This window comes from Falco rusticolus, chromosome 3 (assembly GCF_015220075.1).
Source record: "Falco rusticolus isolate bFalRus1 chromosome 3, bFalRus1.pri, whole genome shotgun sequence".
Classification (NCBI taxonomy): domain Eukaryota; kingdom Metazoa; phylum Chordata; class Aves; order Falconiformes; family Falconidae; genus Falco; species Falco rusticolus.
Window position 1 is genome coordinate 61,832,737 of NC_051189.1, and position 16,684 is coordinate 61,849,420.

At 39.3% G+C, this 16,684-nt stretch overlaps 1 protein-coding gene across 1 annotated transcript in view; it reads right to left on the bottom strand.

The window, feature by feature from the left end:
* Positions 1-16,684, bottom strand: part of SPIRE1 (spire type actin nucleation factor 1) — a 133,996-nt gene that overhangs the window by 23,520 nt on the left and 93,792 nt on the right. The window contains 4 exon segments of the mRNA XM_037379579.1: positions 2,393-2,522; positions 2,908-2,994; positions 9,115-9,279; positions 10,353-10,436. Of these exon segments, the coding sequence (XP_037235476.1) occupies positions 2,393-2,522; positions 2,908-2,994; positions 9,115-9,279; positions 10,353-10,436 (466 nt within the window).

Below are 16,684 nucleotides of genomic sequence, written 5' to 3' on the forward strand. Positions count from 1 at the left end.
AACTGAAGGTTGATAAAACATGTACACAAAACAAAGTTTTTTCCAAGCTCCATTAGCTCAACTTGCTTGAGTCACAAATCCATGCTTTTAATGGGACATGTACCTCAAGGCTGTGTTTGTCTCCGTAGCTTACATCAATAATTTAATGAGGTCATTTGAAAGCTCACTCCAGTTCCTTGACTCAAACCTCTCCCTCTGTGAAAAAGCTACCAAAAACCCCAAAGTTTTAGATTGAGAGTGGCCAGCCACAGGCTGGCTCTTCTTGGTGGCAGCTCAGGGTAAAGATCTTACCTGTACGCATGTGTTGTACAGAGCAGAGGGACAAAGCCTGTGGCTGCTGGTGAACAAGTGCCATAGGTCCACCCACATTGCAGAGGAGGAACAGCAAGAGTACAGCCCCCCTCACCCCAGTAGTCAAGTGTAGTTATACTCTTGACTGATATAAACTGAGCAACAAAGAATAACTCTGGGACATTTTCAATGTACCTTATACTCCCAAATATTTCACTCTAATGCTCTTTTTTTCTTTTTCTTTTTAATAGCAACAAATATTTCTGTCCAGATGGTGCATGTGTCCCACATGGTGTTTCTAATTAGATTTATAATCCTTAAACCTCATTACCTTACATGTTGTTACACTAGATTACATTCAGTGGTCATTTAAACTATACAACAGATCTATTTGTAACATATTGAATGTCACTAGCATTACTCCACTCCCAATTTTGCACAAACACACTTTATTCTAAAAGGAACTTTGGAAATAACAATCATTTCAATGTGAGGAAGAACAAAACCTCATATTTCAACATAAGAAAAAACTACCTTCAAGGCCTTTGCTCTTTTTTCATCTTCATGCCAGCAGCAAACAAACACTTGGGAAATAAAACTTGCATGCATCCTCTTTTACACTTCCAGTAATATGACATTTAATCTAAACAATTCACTGGACTGAAGGAGATTTACCACAGTTCTGAAACTCAAAAATTTAATTCTTTAACAAAAACACAGAATTGGTGGAAGACAGGTATCCCTCATTAGAGGCTGTGCCCTGAAATCAGCCCGGGAAGTCCTAACCAGCAATACTCCAAAATTTAACCTTGGTTTTGGAAACTGTTTACTAAATGGGTTTAATGTCATTTATATCAGAAATTTTAAAGGTCTCTTAGATCAGATTTGAAGCCCTGAGAGGACATGATAGTTCCCAGATGAAGAACATTTAAAATACTGAAACTGAATGCTTGAAAGAAAAGTAAGGAATCATTCCATGTTTTTACAAGCATCCTGCATTTGGAAAAATGTCTAGGCCTATTAGAAACATTAATTGATACAGCAAGCATAAACTGAATCCAAACCAGAAACTGGAAGGCCGAAAGAAACAATATTCAAAGCACCATGCTTTTAAAAATGCACCCAAGCATTCACCAAACTCTACTGAGCACTTCCAAAACAATGCAACAAAGCAAGACTGATGAAATTGTTTTTCTCCAGAGACAATGGGTTGTCACAACCCACTTGAATCTGGAGCAGTGCCTTCAAGCACATGTGGCAAGCACAAATATTTTGCAGAAAGCCACAACAGGGAGTATATATGTGGATTATTTCATGCTTATCAGCCATAAGATGCCACTTTTGCTCTTCAAAAATCCAGCTAGCTCGGTTTTTCTGATACAGATAAATACCGTGCTCTTAAAGAGATGTAAGTCACAATGTAAGACTGTATTTGTCATGCTTTTGTCTTCAGAACCATTGAACTAATGCAACTTGGTGATCACTGGAAGGCATAATATTTGTATAATTTCATAGTGGGTTGTTGAATATACACTGCAGAAATGAAATGCTTTGCAGTGCAAGTCTGAATTATACCCACTGAAAATATATACAAACACATGTACCATAACTTAGAAAATGAAGCACTTAGATTCAAAATAAAAGCAATAGATTCAGCAAAGAAATAAAAACATATTCTAAATTAAGGAAGTTGATGATGCTAACAACAGGAAACAGAATAAAATGAACTAAAAAGACATGTAAAGAACATCTGCAGACACGTAAGAATATTGCACTGGGGAGAAGCAATACCTATTCCATTCCAAGCAAATATAACGTTAACTGTCACGTGCAACAAGCAATATAATGCCATTAAATTTATCTAATATTTACATTAAAAACTTGAAGGGAATCAAGCTGAGCCATAGAGTATCTTATTTTTAAATATAACTTAGCACAAAGATTGCATAGCCCTAGCAAAGCCTATAGGTTCTTTCTTTTTCTGAAGGGATGAGAATAATTTTACCTTCCATGATATCTGCACAGACACCACTAATATTTTTGCTTCTTATGTGGGAAGTTTTCTGTGGATGCTGCACATAAGAACTAGCAATGTGCTTACCCAGCCTGCTACGCCTTATCTCATCAGGTGAGACTGGACGTAGCTTCCTCTCTGCCTTGATTTCCTCCAGGATCCTTTCATGAAGGCTGCGTGGCCGTGGTGGGGTTGGTTTAAGTTTTCTTGCTGAGGCCTCGAGATATAAAGATAATCATATTTACATAAAACAGTACTTCTTGAAAGTAGTTTTCACACTTTTTTAGAAAAAAGTGTGGAATGTTGTGATGTGATTTTACTTGCACTCAATTGTAAAACTCATATAAATTTGAAAGAGGATTGTATTTTTCCCCTGTTCATCATGATTTCCCAGAGATAAAGTGCTGCTGGTCTTAACAGCTATTAATTGGTAGGTACAAGGTATTACACACTGTTCTTTTAAGAGACTGAATTCTATATTCAGAAGATGGTATTTTTGAAAGCCCATGTCAGAAAACATAATATTTAACATATTCCCTGGACCCAAACATGCTTTAAAAAGCCCTATTTTTCTTAGGAATGAAGCCCACTGGATTACATACAGGATTTAATGGAGGTCGTGATCGGATGAAATCCAGGATTATTTCATGGGCACTCTTTTTTAATCGAGGTGGAATATCACCGTTGACCTGGAAAGGAGAAAGTGAAATATATATTTCCATGTTTTGCATTCATATTCACACAGACGATGAGATAAATTTGAAAACTCACAACCTTGACAGAGAGCTTGCAGTGTTCTGACACCTGCACCTGACATAAAACTCACCAGTCCTGAGCAGAGCAACAATCCATATGCAGAGCACAGGCAAGCAAAAATGTAGATAACAGCTTTTCAGCTTTGCAGATAGCTGCAGAATAACCACAACTGCAGCAGCTTTAATCAGCAATACTTAGGATTTTGAAATGATTAAATCAAATGTCAAGGCTGCAATCGTGTCTATGGGAGAATGCAGATGAAGACTATATCTTGCTTGGAAGAAAACTTGCCAATGGCATTTTTAAGAACAACTATTTGAATCGTGGGTCACTGCCAACCATTACACAGTCTCTAATACTCTCTTCTTAGCCTCTGAGAAAACATGGATGCTCTTTTTTCTTGATCTCCTTACCATCTCCCAAGCACTGATGTGAAAGCAAAGCTAGACCTGGCGCAATCACCAATGATTTGCTTGTAGCACTAGGTGAAAACTTGGTTCCCTTTGTTCTTTTGTCTTTACCACCTGTTTCTGCTGCTCTGACCATGAAGAGGTCTCATGAGTAAATTCCAGCAGGAGAGGGAAGCCCTGAGCATGATTTCATAGCTACCTCTCCACCTGTGCTCGAAAGATTACTCAAGTGTAAACCAGTTTGTCAATATGTCTAGAAAGTAAATCACTAGAATGCCCTGGCATGCTGTTGGGAGTACAGGAGGTGCATTTCCTTGCTGTAAATCATGTATTTCTTTATATATCTAAGGGCTGGGTGAGAATTGTTTGCTTGTTTGTCTGGTTTTCTCCAGAGACACAGTATGTTTCTTTGATAACCCATTTAAACATAAGACTATATACAAGACAACACAGGAAAGAGCCAGCAATTCACTATATGTGCAGAATATAAAAGAAGCTAATAGAAGTTTTCCTATCATATGAAGAATTTATAAATTGTAAATGGGAATAAGTGTATGGATTTTCTTAAAAATTCCACCTGTCGGGTTCAGTCTTCATACACTACAGTGACCAACCACACTGTCAGGAATGAGAGAGCATCCTATGCCACACATCCTTCTGGTACTTCTGTTACTACAGGGTAGCTGGCTATCAGCCCTGTCCTCCGGTTTGACAGAAAATCCCATGACACTATCTTTCTTAGGCCCTAAGTGTCCCAAATTTCAGGACTTTCTTTATTCTTTTTTTTTTCTTTTTCTTTTTTCTTTTTTTTTAAGGGTCAGTTGGCTTATTTTTCTTTGGAAGACTCTATTCATACAATCTCTGTAGCCAGAAAATATATATAAAGACACAGCTCTGGTTTGTCAAATCACATGTACACTTTGCTAACCAGAATGAATGCTGCTGTCAGAAAAATGGGTTCAAATGCTTATAAGGTCACCTGAATATGATCACTAACTGAACTTCACTAATGCCATGCAGCTTCCATATAAGCTCTGCACACCTCAGACATGCCCTGTTTCCAGGCTGAGGCAGAACGACAGCTTCCCGGAGAGGATTCATCCCTTCCCTGATAAGGAGGCAGACGCAGAGTCCCTCCTGGGGAACATTTCATTGCTTTCTCAGGGACTCTTTCTGGAGGTGTCTTATCGCAGACACGGTCCAGATTCTATTTGTTCCCCCATCCCCTTAGCTTTCTTAGAATGAATTTCATATAGCTTGGCAGAAAACACCAAGCTGCTAAACTCAGCAATATGCATCACCTTTCTAAAAATACTGCAGAAAAATTAAAATTGAAAAGGTTTATATTAAATGGTATTTTGACATTTTATGATGAGGAGAAATTATTCCAAAGTAGTGTGATTGATTTCTTCTGTTTAAAGACTAAGCAATTTTTTGAGGCCAGCCTGCTTTACAGCATTGTTAATGAAATGAGAAGTCTCTCTTCTCTGAGTTACTGTTCTTCAGATGTCAAAGCTGATAGTTGAAGCTGAGAGTTATTACCATCAGAACAGCCATTTTGTAAACTGATAATCCCTGTTCCAGCCTTTAGGAACAACCCTCTGCATGACAATAGGAAATAAATAATACATGGCTCTGAGCCTTTCACCTCAGGGCACTCTACACCCTGACTTAATGCCACCAGGGTATAATTAGTATTAGTATTCCTATTTGATTGGAAAAGGAAAAATGTAAGATTTGCTTAAGTGATTTTCCACAGGATACATGGGGAGCTGGTGGCAAAGCAAGCGGATGTTTCACAGCCAACAAGCCACGAGCAGGAGTGTCAGAAGGCAGAACCTACCTTCTTGTACTCTGTGCCCAAACAAAATACCGATATGAAACACCAAAAGGAAGCTTCATCCTCTCTGTCCACAGTAGATGTATTTCTTTACTCAAACTTGCTCTGTAATGAGCAATTTCACATGCATCTCTTACTTTTAATTAATTAAAATTCATGGCTCTTCATTAAAGTCTAAATTATAGCTATATTGTACAGATGTAGCCATGATACATGCAGAGGGGAAAAACCCAACCAATAAAATAATCTTTTTGTTTTTTTCTTTTACATACCAGATTGGCCCCAACTGCAAACTCGTATTTCAGTAAGTATCTCCAAACACTGTAAGACCATCTTAAGTCTTCATGTAAACCAGCTTTTGTACAGCAGTATGCATTTAAACTGGCAGTGTGGGGAAAGCATAACCAATGATTACAAAAATCAGCCAGAAATTTGAGAGACCTAAACAGCTAAAGCACAGAAGAATTACCATGTAATCATCTACTCACAACCTGCTACTATCACATTTTAATATATAAATATGGATTTGCAGTTAAAAAACCAACTGCAAATGGTAGTTAGTAAACTTTGGCTGAAGACCCAGCTTTAAAAATGGTTATCCCAAACAAGTACATAGCACATGACTTTCACAAAAAATACAGCACTTATCATTGACTTTCAAATTCCTCAGCCATTTCTTTGTCTTACTATAAAAGGTGAAGCATTAAGTAGGAGAATGCTATCTCTAAATAATAGGCAACATGAAACTGACATTGTTTTGTTCTATGAAGAAATTTTCATTTAAAATTAAATTGCATTGACACTGAGACTGGGGGTGCATGCTACAATCGTTTTCAGAACAGCTCATGATAAAGTTCTGTTGTGGATTTAAAGTATTATAACACAGGAAACTATCGACTGGTCATCCTCCCCTCCATCCCTGGGAAGATGATGGACCAGCGTCGTCTTGAAGCATGTGGAGGAAAAGAAGGTCATCAGGAGCAGTCAAAGCAGACTCACCAAGGGGAAATCATGCCTGACCAACCTGATGGCCTTCCATGATGGAACGACTGGCTGGGTAGATGAGGGCAGAGCGGTGGACGTTGCCCACCTTGACCGCAGCAATAACAGCCCTGGAGGTCAGCTCAGGCCGTGCGGGCTGGATGAGGGGACAGTGAGGCGGATCGAGAGCTGGCTGATGGCAGAGCTCAGGGGCTGTGACCAGCAGCGCAGAGCCCAGCTGGAGGCCTGTAGCTGGCGGGTTCCCCAGGGCTCAGCGCTGGGCCCAGCCCTGTCCAACGGGCTCCCCAGCGCCCTGGGTGAAGGGGCAGAGCCCTCAGCAAGGCTGGCAGTGACACAGCCCTGGCAGGAGTGGCTGGTACCCCAGCGGCTGCGCTGCCGTTCAGCGAGGCCTGGGCAGGCTGGAGAGCTGGGCGGGGGGGACCGAATGCAGTTCAGCAAAGGGGGTGCAGGGCCCTGCCCCTGGGGAGGGACAGCCCCACACACCAGCCACCTGGGGGGCAGCTCTGCTTTGTATTAGTAAGATAGCATTATATTAATAAAAAGAACAGTAAAGACTCCATGGTGCATCCCATTTACTTAAAAAGTTTAACCTCTTGTTCCCATTAGTAGCAAATGCATTTTCACAAGCTACCAAGTCCAAAAATAGTATCTATAAATTTAAAGCAAAAAATGTTTTTAAGGAAAGTTTTGCCAAACATCTGTTTTGAGTGAAAGAAAGAAACATAATCCATCTTTCCCAGGTTGCCTTAAAATTCAGATTTAGGATTCTTGTCCTTCTCAACAACTGCAACAGTTTTCTCTGATGGGAATACATACAATCAGCTTTGACCCATGACAGCCAGCTAGAAGATGCTGTATTTATGCAGTCTAATTGAACTTGTAATTCTATGTGAATCCTTCAGGCTCCACACATTTCATGTCAAGCTGGACTCTTATCATTGTGCATGCTTTGCATGTTCTTCAAGCAAACCCTGCAGCAGAATCCAAGTTACTGAATTTAAGGTTTCTAATATGAAATAATTTATTTTTCTAACACAATATCATTAGCAGTTGTCAGGCTGTACCAGCAGTTGCATCACAGACAGCCCCACAGGTGATAGTAATCAAAATTCATATTTATGCCCAGAGGTCACTTTGGACAATCTACCTAGTAGACCAGATAGCAGCACAAAAGTAGATGCTTGCAGGCATTTCATACACAGCAACAGTCTGGATGAGCACAGGAGCAGCTGTGCCTCCAAGACCTACCATATAATGAAGAAAATCTCTTCTGAAGAGGCAGGAGCTTGCTCAGTAGAAGAAGAATTAAAGGCTAGTCTGACAAAAGCAAAATTAGATGACCTAGGGGTTCCCATTCAAACAAAACTACCATCCTGATCGCATAGAGTAATCAAGATCCTCAGGAGAATGTTCCTCTTTTGCAGTGGGTAGTAGGAACACTCAGCACAGTTCTCTGAATTGTTAGTAGAAAGACATAACATCATTACCTGGGTATGCATTTTACCCTACTGATTCAACATTTAAGCGACATCTGCCACAGAGAACAAATACAATCTGATAGTCTAATCCAGATCTTGATTAGGAAAGTACTTTTAGCTCGTATATAAAAGGCATTTTGCTCCCCATGTAGTTGTTCCAATTTTTTCCTCTTTTATTCTTTTTGCTAATGATCTCTGATAGAATAAATTACATGCTTTCTGTCTCTCTTGTCTCCCTCCACACACCCATTTCTGAATTTTTCTGGTGGAACAACGGCTTTCTCACTAACAAAGGTTGTGTGAGGTTTAGGCAGGAAAGCAAATACATTTGCTTTTGTTCAAATGCATTTGATCACTGAATATTCTAAGACAATACTTCCACTGTAACCAAAACCAGGCAAAGATAAGTAAGTGCAAGGTATAAATATTGACACTGACCAAACACATGTCTCTAACAAGGGTTTAAAAAGTCCTACTAGGGATAAGAAGCCCTTTAGATCAGTTGCTAGCTTATCAGGAAGAACATCTTAATGTTGAACACAATATACACCAAAAGGAAAGAAAGAACAGGGAGACACCAGTAAATATCAAATGAGTTCTGACAAAAAGCATGCCTCAAGTCAATTTTACATGCACCTTTACGAGTATCTAGGAGAAGGAGATCCATCAACACTCTCCAGCTTGATTTGGCATATTGTCTTGACTTGAAAGCAGTGATAGGATACGCTGAAAACAATTAAGCTCAACTTCTACAAATTGTAGATTTAACATTTTTTACATAGCGTATTCCTTGAAAATTCCTAACAGGTCATACTAACGTAAGTTTTCAACCACTGTAATATAGGTAGTAGGTAATATAAGTTTTCAACCACTGTAGGTTTTCCTTTCCCATCACAGTTTCACTCATGTAACAACACAGTAGCACTTTCCATTCTGGAATTGCAAAATTTATGTTGTAAATCAAGATAAATGTTCTCCCCAATAAGAAAAGCCTAAAACAATCTCTCAGTGGAAAGCGTGACAGGACTTTTGATATGACTCTTAAGGTTATCATAAAACGAACACAAGTCATTTGTTCAAGCATATGATATATAGGTATGTCTTTCAGAATTTTAAATGCCTGACATATGGAAAACAAAATACACAACATTTGTTGGTTTCTTTTTTTCCCCTCAATGTACTATGTCAAGATGCCATATAAAACCCACGAACATTACATGAAATCATAATTTCAAGGTCCTCAGAAAAAAAGAGAAGAAAAGAAAATAAAACCCAAAAAGAACGTTTCAGATTTGACAGATTGTAGTGATTCTCCTGACTTACCATGACTTTCCTTAAGGTGTAGCGTTTGGACCTAATATCATCCATCAGCATTTCATAGGGTGTGAGCTGATATTCTATTGGGAGTGGGTTATACTGACGCTCTTGAACTTTCTTAAGTTTAACACCATTCCGTAAATCTCGCATCACTTGTACCCAAAAACGAGCCTGAAAAGAGAGGAATTTTATTTGATACCTTATCCTTGAATACCAACTCTGATTAAACCGAAGTTGTTCATTCCCCTTTCAGAACACCACCAAATATCTACAGCTGTACTATTTTATTTTTAACAAATCAACCAAAACCTGTTTTGTTTTATATAAGCCTATTTTTAACCCTCATGAATGTAACAAAACTTTGTTGCAACTCATCAGGAGCGCAGAGTCACACTTCAGGTGATGTTCATGTCTAAGATAATAAAGAAAAAGCATCTGAAATTCCTACACCATTTTTCCATTTCAAGTATACTGCAAGCATGTCAGGGAAGTTCTAGACTTACAGCTAATAGTACGTGAATTAAAACAGCGATTGAATGCGAAAATTTGTTTCCCTTAGGCCCAGTACTTTCTTGCAAAATTTCCCAGCAGTTGTCCTTCAAATAGAAGTTTTGGAATAGACTCCAAATCCTAAGGTCTAGCAATATCTTCTCAGCACTAAACTTCCTCTTGCTCTGCCTGTAAAAGCCCCACGTAAGTAACACCTCCCTCTCATTTTCTGGGCAGTGAATAGCTGAAGAGGAGGAAGAAAAGGTGATGGATGGAAGATAGGGAGATTGAAATCAAGTACTTTCTAAGAAACTCATAATAATCCTCTATGAACTAGGAAGAATAGTAACTAGAAAATAAACCAAGCTAGTTTCTGTTAAGAGTTTTTCTGTAACGTTTTTCTTTCACCGTTGGAGAAACTCAGTTGGAGACTCTGCTTACTGCCTGACTGCCCGTCTGAAAGGCAGTCAGCATGATATCTGTCTAAGTGTCCAGTCTTTTTAAATTGCAAAAGGTTCTCCATGAAAACAGTCTAAAGAAAAAAATGTAATGCTTGGATACTTGTATTGTTTCATGTGTCTGCAAAGAAAGGTTGAGACTCCATTTATTTCCAACTTGTCATGAGTTACTATTAATTCATACGTAAAAAATCCCAGACGCTGATTGTAACATAAAACAAAGAACTTTAGGTAAGCATTATGAAGAAATATAAAATACTAGTAATGATACTGAATCACTATTCCATTGTTTCTTACCCAGTCAGCATTTTTTAAGTCATCAAGATCTGTGCTGGATTCATCACTTGCCTCCTTGTCCATTTCTTGAATCTTCTTCAAATTCTGCCATTGAAAAGAAAATTGAGTCAATAAATGAATGTTGGCGCTACTCTCAAGTAAAACTGAAGCTTATTTTTTGACATTTATTGAATAATGTTGTTTGGGTATTCTACTCTATGTTCTATGACTTGAATAGTAATACTGTAAAAGTAACTTGAAATATTATTTGAATATATTTCCATTAATTACAAGGTGGACTTTAAATGCTGGGGGGAAAAAAACCTTAATTTTTGAGTATGAAAGTACCTCAGATAATAGCATGCCAGAGGAAAAACTATACATAGAAATTTTAATATTCCTAAAATTGGGCTATGCACAGGAAAAAAACCCCAACCACCTACCAGGTCTGTTAAGCTGTAACACAGAAAATGTTACTGACTTGGTAAGGATCCCATTCATACCAAAATTACTATTATTTGTTGAATTCAAGGCAGCTCATTTTTGTAGAAGAAATTCCCAGACAGTCAGTTGTGAGGAGAAATAAACTGTAAGAAACCCTCTAAATCAAGTAATGACAGACTTGCATATACATTGCAATTAAGAAGTCTGTGTAACGTGGCTATAGACTCTGAAATCTGAGTAACAAAACCATGCAAGGAAGAGAAACAGATCTTTCAAAGGTAAAACCTGCTATTTATGAACAAAATCAGATGATGCAAATATGGAAAATATTGTCTACAAAGAGGCAAAAAAAAGCTTTTATACTAACAAGAATATGAAAAAATGAAGTTACAGCAGAACAAAGAATAGGCAAGCCTGCACAAAGAAAAATGCAAGTGAAAGATTTAGAAGGCTGTGGCTTTACAGGCATGTTCTTCTACACATAAACTACTGCATATTCAAAATGCTATTTTTTGTTTACTTCTGTATTGAAATATTCTGAAATCAGCAGTACAAACAAATTCTCAATATGCGATTCCACTTTTACAGAGTTTTCCAGGAAATCTTTAACAATGTTTAATTTCATCTGTTCTCTAATACTCACTAATGTATTCAAAATGGATAATGAAATCCTCCGATATTTTATGAGACAAAAGCAATACATCAGAGGTCTAACAGGTGTTATTTATTTATCAAAAGTCTTTTCTTCACTTTTAAGCACTCAAGCTCTTCCTTTAAAGGAACTGAACCATCAGTCTCAATTTAGCTTTTGAGCTTCCCAGAAAACTTAAAAATAGTATTCTGTAAAAAACGATTTCCTGAAAATAGTTCCAAAACTACTAACATTTCAGTGGAAGAAATGGAAGCACTGGAAGAGTGCTTAACTTGCACATTCAACAGACCGCAAGTACCGACCAAACCTGGTCACAGAGACAGCACATACGAGTCGCTACCACAAAGGGTTTGGAAAGAGAGCAGACGGGTTATTTATTGTCTTAAGTAACACACTTGCTTTCATATCAAACAAGAATACTACCATTGCCCTATAAAAAATAAAATACGTAATTACAGGACGACCCTAAAAAAATCGATAGATCACCCACACTACAGAAGCAAATACACCATGGGACAATGCAGAAATGTTTTAGCATGACTTGCAGTATCACCTCAGGATACCCAACTGGGAAAGAATGTCTTTATGGAAACTTGTGTTGGTCCTGCCGCTGCGGTCAGCAGTCAGTCTGACACTTACAGGCAATCATTATTTTCCAAGGGAAAAAAACCCCAGAAAACGGTAAGAACGAGTAATATAAAGGCCTTGCTTATATGTATGTTGCCATCCAGGGTTTCTTCTTTCCTGTATCATACAGTTGACGTAATGATTTCAAATACAGTGTCTGTGAACTGTAAATTACTTGCTTTCTTGCAAACTGCTAACATTTATTGAAAAACTGCAAAATATAAAACCATTCTTATACTTTCTTCTTTTCCTTTTTGTAATCACAAAGCTAACACTAACAGTAAATGTGCTCACAACTGTCAGATTTGCTCTTCCTTTCCACACTAGAAGGTACACATTAATTTTTAAAAAATTAAGGTGTTCCAGCTACTTAACTTTTACTTGACTGTTCAGTAAGATTTGCGGCAATTACCCATCTCAGCAAGCATGGTCCCTACCATACAGTTTACCGGGCTGGTTTACGCCCAAAGCCTATGCCTTTGACTGACATAAATATTCCATGAAGCTATAAAGATTACAACCTGGTTTTCTTAACAGCAGAAAATAGAAGGGGGGGAAAAACACTCAACCCTGAATAGCTGAAAGATCTTCCAAATAAGGCAATCATCTAATTAGTTTCTCTGGAACATGGAACATAGCTAGAGGGGGAGTTTCTACCCGAGAAAGCACAGCTGTAAGTGATGCTGGCTACACGCACTGGAGAGTTACAAGAGCAAAACCTGCCAGCCAAGAGATATGTCTCTCAAGTGCAGTTTTATGATAAAAATAAGCTGATACAAGCACAGGCCACTGGCAAAGACAGGCTGCTTTTACTCCTCATCCTAGTGCTGAGTACTCTGGTGCTGCCCTCATACTGACACAGGCACCCACTCAGTAGGGGACAGTTAATTCACCTCCCTGGCACCCAGCTCAGACCTCTAAACACAGCTCATATGCAGTTAGTGGAGAATAGTAGAAAGGAAAGGAATGTCCATCACTATATAAGTTAGAAAGCTTTGGAGGTCTGGGGAGAAAACAAAACAGCAAGTGCTTTATCCTTGCAGCCAGTGCTTAGGAAGGCCTCTTAAGCTCTTCTCCACCTGTCAGGTGCTACTTAGGAAGGAATAAATCACTGTGACAAATGATTATGTTTAGACCTCTAGACAAAATGAAATCTTTAATTTCCCTCCAGCACCCCCAGCCAGCATCAGTGGGGTTTCAGCATCTGTTTCAACTGTAACTGCAGAAACCAACACATCTAAAATACAAATAGCCATTTGTCAGAACTTAACAGTGACCCAAAACCTGCAAGCAACCTCAGCTGCTGTAGCCTTGCCACTTGTACTTACCCTTGGGACAACGGCTTAAGAAAAGCTATTATACAGTATAATAAATACATGGCCTAAATGGATTTCCATTTCAGAAAGCAGAAGAGTCTTTGAAAGGGTTTTTCTAAACGATCCTAGAACCTCAGACCCATACCACAGACCCCATTCCCCTAATGCAGCCTGGGTGTTCATTCAGGAAATAAGGGTTGGATGTGTAGGAAGTTTCAACGGCTTTGGCTTTTTTTAAACCATTACAGCATTTGGCCATTTTTTAAAAAGAACTGCATTTTGTGAGAAAAGCTAGTAATAAACTACCAAATGTCTTCAAACGTCTTGCTGCACTATTAAAAGCCAGGCAGCTGATTTGCTGCTGCGTGTCCCACATTGTGAGATGCACTCTCCTGTGCTTGGTGACAGATGGGGAGTTTATATAAGACACTTGTCAGCACAGCGTCAAAGACTCGATTCCACAAAATGCTCTTTAAAATGCAATGTTTTAATGAAGACTATTCTCAGGAATCTGGATCTGGACTTGCCTTTCACGAATTGCAGAACACAGTCTACTGCTCATTCTAGTTTATATTCTTAATCAGGAATCATTGTTCACTGATGCAAGTAATTCTTACGCTGCTGTCTGCAAAACTAATAAAATATTCGTGTATATCTAGGTTCAATTAAAAATATATAACCTGCACACAGGGGGAAAACTGCTTTTACATATGAGCTATCCAAATGGGTTTAAATTCCAAGGGCTTAGCCAGCAGCTCACTCTAGTTCTTTGAAAAGACCCAAACCCCATTTGATTCAAACATGGGAATAGGATCAGTTAAATCGGTCCCTGAAAACCTCTCGAGTGGATACCAAAGTTCTTCTTATGCGGTGGTGTGAGTCGATGCACTTTGATCAGCCCTGGAAAGGCCATAGTCACCATGCTGCTCAACGTAACTGTTTAAGAGAGGCAAAAAACCTCAAACCAAGTGCATGTAACACTTCGAGTGAGAACGCCTTTAAAAAAATCACAACCAACCAACCAAACTCCACAAAACCAAAGCAGCAGCCTTTTCCCTTATTAAAGCTCCTAAACTGAGGGATCAAACAGATCACGATGGGGCTGCAAACTTGACAACACCACAGTTGCAGAAGTGGAGTCACTGGAAGCCTGGAAGTGTAGGCAATCTTAAGCTATGAACAGAAGAGTTTGTGAATCAATTTATTTCTTCAGCTGGTGCTTTCTGAAAATCCAAGCAGCGGGCATTTAACAGCTTTAACAGTCATAAGACTATTAAGAGTAATTTGGCTAATGACCATATTCCCAAATAAGTTAGCCATTACATTTTTTTAGGTATCTAGTACAAACTACCTCGATTATCATATTTCCTACATTAATACACCATATAGCCAGTTAAATGGAAAGTAACACTTGACTTTTAATTAACTGTTTTTCAATTGAGTCTTGCATGGCATGAAACCAGGAAAAAAAGAAAGAAAATTTCATTATACCATGTACTTAATTAGAATTTGTATTGTTATGTTTTTATACAGATCAGACCGAAATATATCCAGGCAGACTGAATGAATTATGTTTTTACATAGAAAGAACATAAATTAAAGGCAACGTGATTAAAAGAACAGTACAAAGATGACAGATTGGTAGCTTTATCTGTATTCTACCAAAAACTTAATTACAAGGCATACTGTGGATAATGAAATTATGGATGAGTTTTGATGCACATGGACTGCAATTGAAGATGGAGCCAATTACAAAAATATATGAAGTCTTAATTAGTTTGGAAGGAATATTAATTAATCTTGATGCATTAGGGTTACATCAATCTCTAAACATTTTTGACATATAAGTCAAACCTACTGTGGCAGATTAAGACACGCATTGCCTACTGGGACACCACCTGTATTTTATTCTGGCCAGCATCATATGGTGGCTTTAGCCCAGCTGTGCCTGTTGTAGAGTTTATCACCCACAGCCTACTCACAAATTCTGCATAAAGGCTGGCATCACCATTTACTGGTACCACTCAGATTCAGATGTGTTTGAGGCTGGAAGGACTTCTGGAGGCCTGCGGTCCAGCCTCCCTGCTCAGGAACGGCCACCCAGGGCCAGCTGCCATGTCCAGGTGGCTTCTGAGTATCTCCAATGATGGGACTCCACAACTTCTGGGGCACCGTGTGCCAGTGCTTGGTCACCCTCACAGGAAAAAAAGTGTTTCCTGAAGTTCAGAGGGAACCTCCTGTGTTGCAGTGTGTGCCCACTGCCTCTGGCCCTGTCACTGGGGCACCACTGCAAAGAGCCTGGCCCTGTCCTCTTTGCGCCCTCGCCCTTCAGGTATTATAGACCTGATGAGGTTCCCCTGAGCCTTCTCTTCTCCAGGCTGACCAGACCCTGATCACTCAAGTCTCTCCACACATGTGAAATGCTCCAGTCTTCTCCATCATCTTTGTGGCCCTTTGCTGGACACTCTCCAGTATGTCCATGTGTCTCTTATATGGGGAGCCCAGAACTGGACCCAGCACTCCAGGTGTGGCCTCACCAGTGCTGAGCAGAGGGAAGGATCACCTCCCTCAGCCTGCTGGCAGTATTTCTCCCAGTGTAGCCCATGTCACTGTAAGGCTTCTTTGCGACAAGGCACATTGCTGGCTCACTCAGCCATTAAGCACACGTGAAGCATTAACCCAAAGGCAAGACTGGGCAGTAAAAGGGAGCTAAAGGAGAACTAGGGCAGATATCCCCCTCAATAAAATCGCAGACCAGGTAGATACCTTGGTCCGATCCAGAGCAGCAATTTCTGCATTCCTGTGCTGCATATCTCTCCCTCGTTTCAGTCGCACTTGAGCATTTCTGAGCAATGTTGTGACCTTTTCAGATACTCCCCAGCAGGAACATTTGCTATCTCATGGACATCTTATTTGCACCTACAGTTTCGCCTATGGCTATGTGCCAATAAAGTGATCTCAGTGACTTTTGGATGATCCTGAAAAAGATGAATCTTTCTTACATATGATCCATTTTAGCAGATTCAAACTACCTTCCCCCTTGCCACACACAGCATTTCCTCCACCTTGTTGCTATTCTTCCACTAGAACTTAAAAAAAGAAAAGAGAAAAGAGAAGAAGAGAAAAAAGAAAAGAGAAAAGAGAAAAGAGAAGAAGAGAAAAGAAAAAGAGAAAAGCAGAAAAAGCGAAAAAGCGAAAAGACGGGAGAAGGAGAAGGGAAAGGAGAACAAGGAGAAGGGAGAAGGAGAAGGGAGAAGGAGAACGAAGAGAAGGAGAAGGGAGAAGGGAAGGGAGGAAGAGGAGAAGGGAGAAGG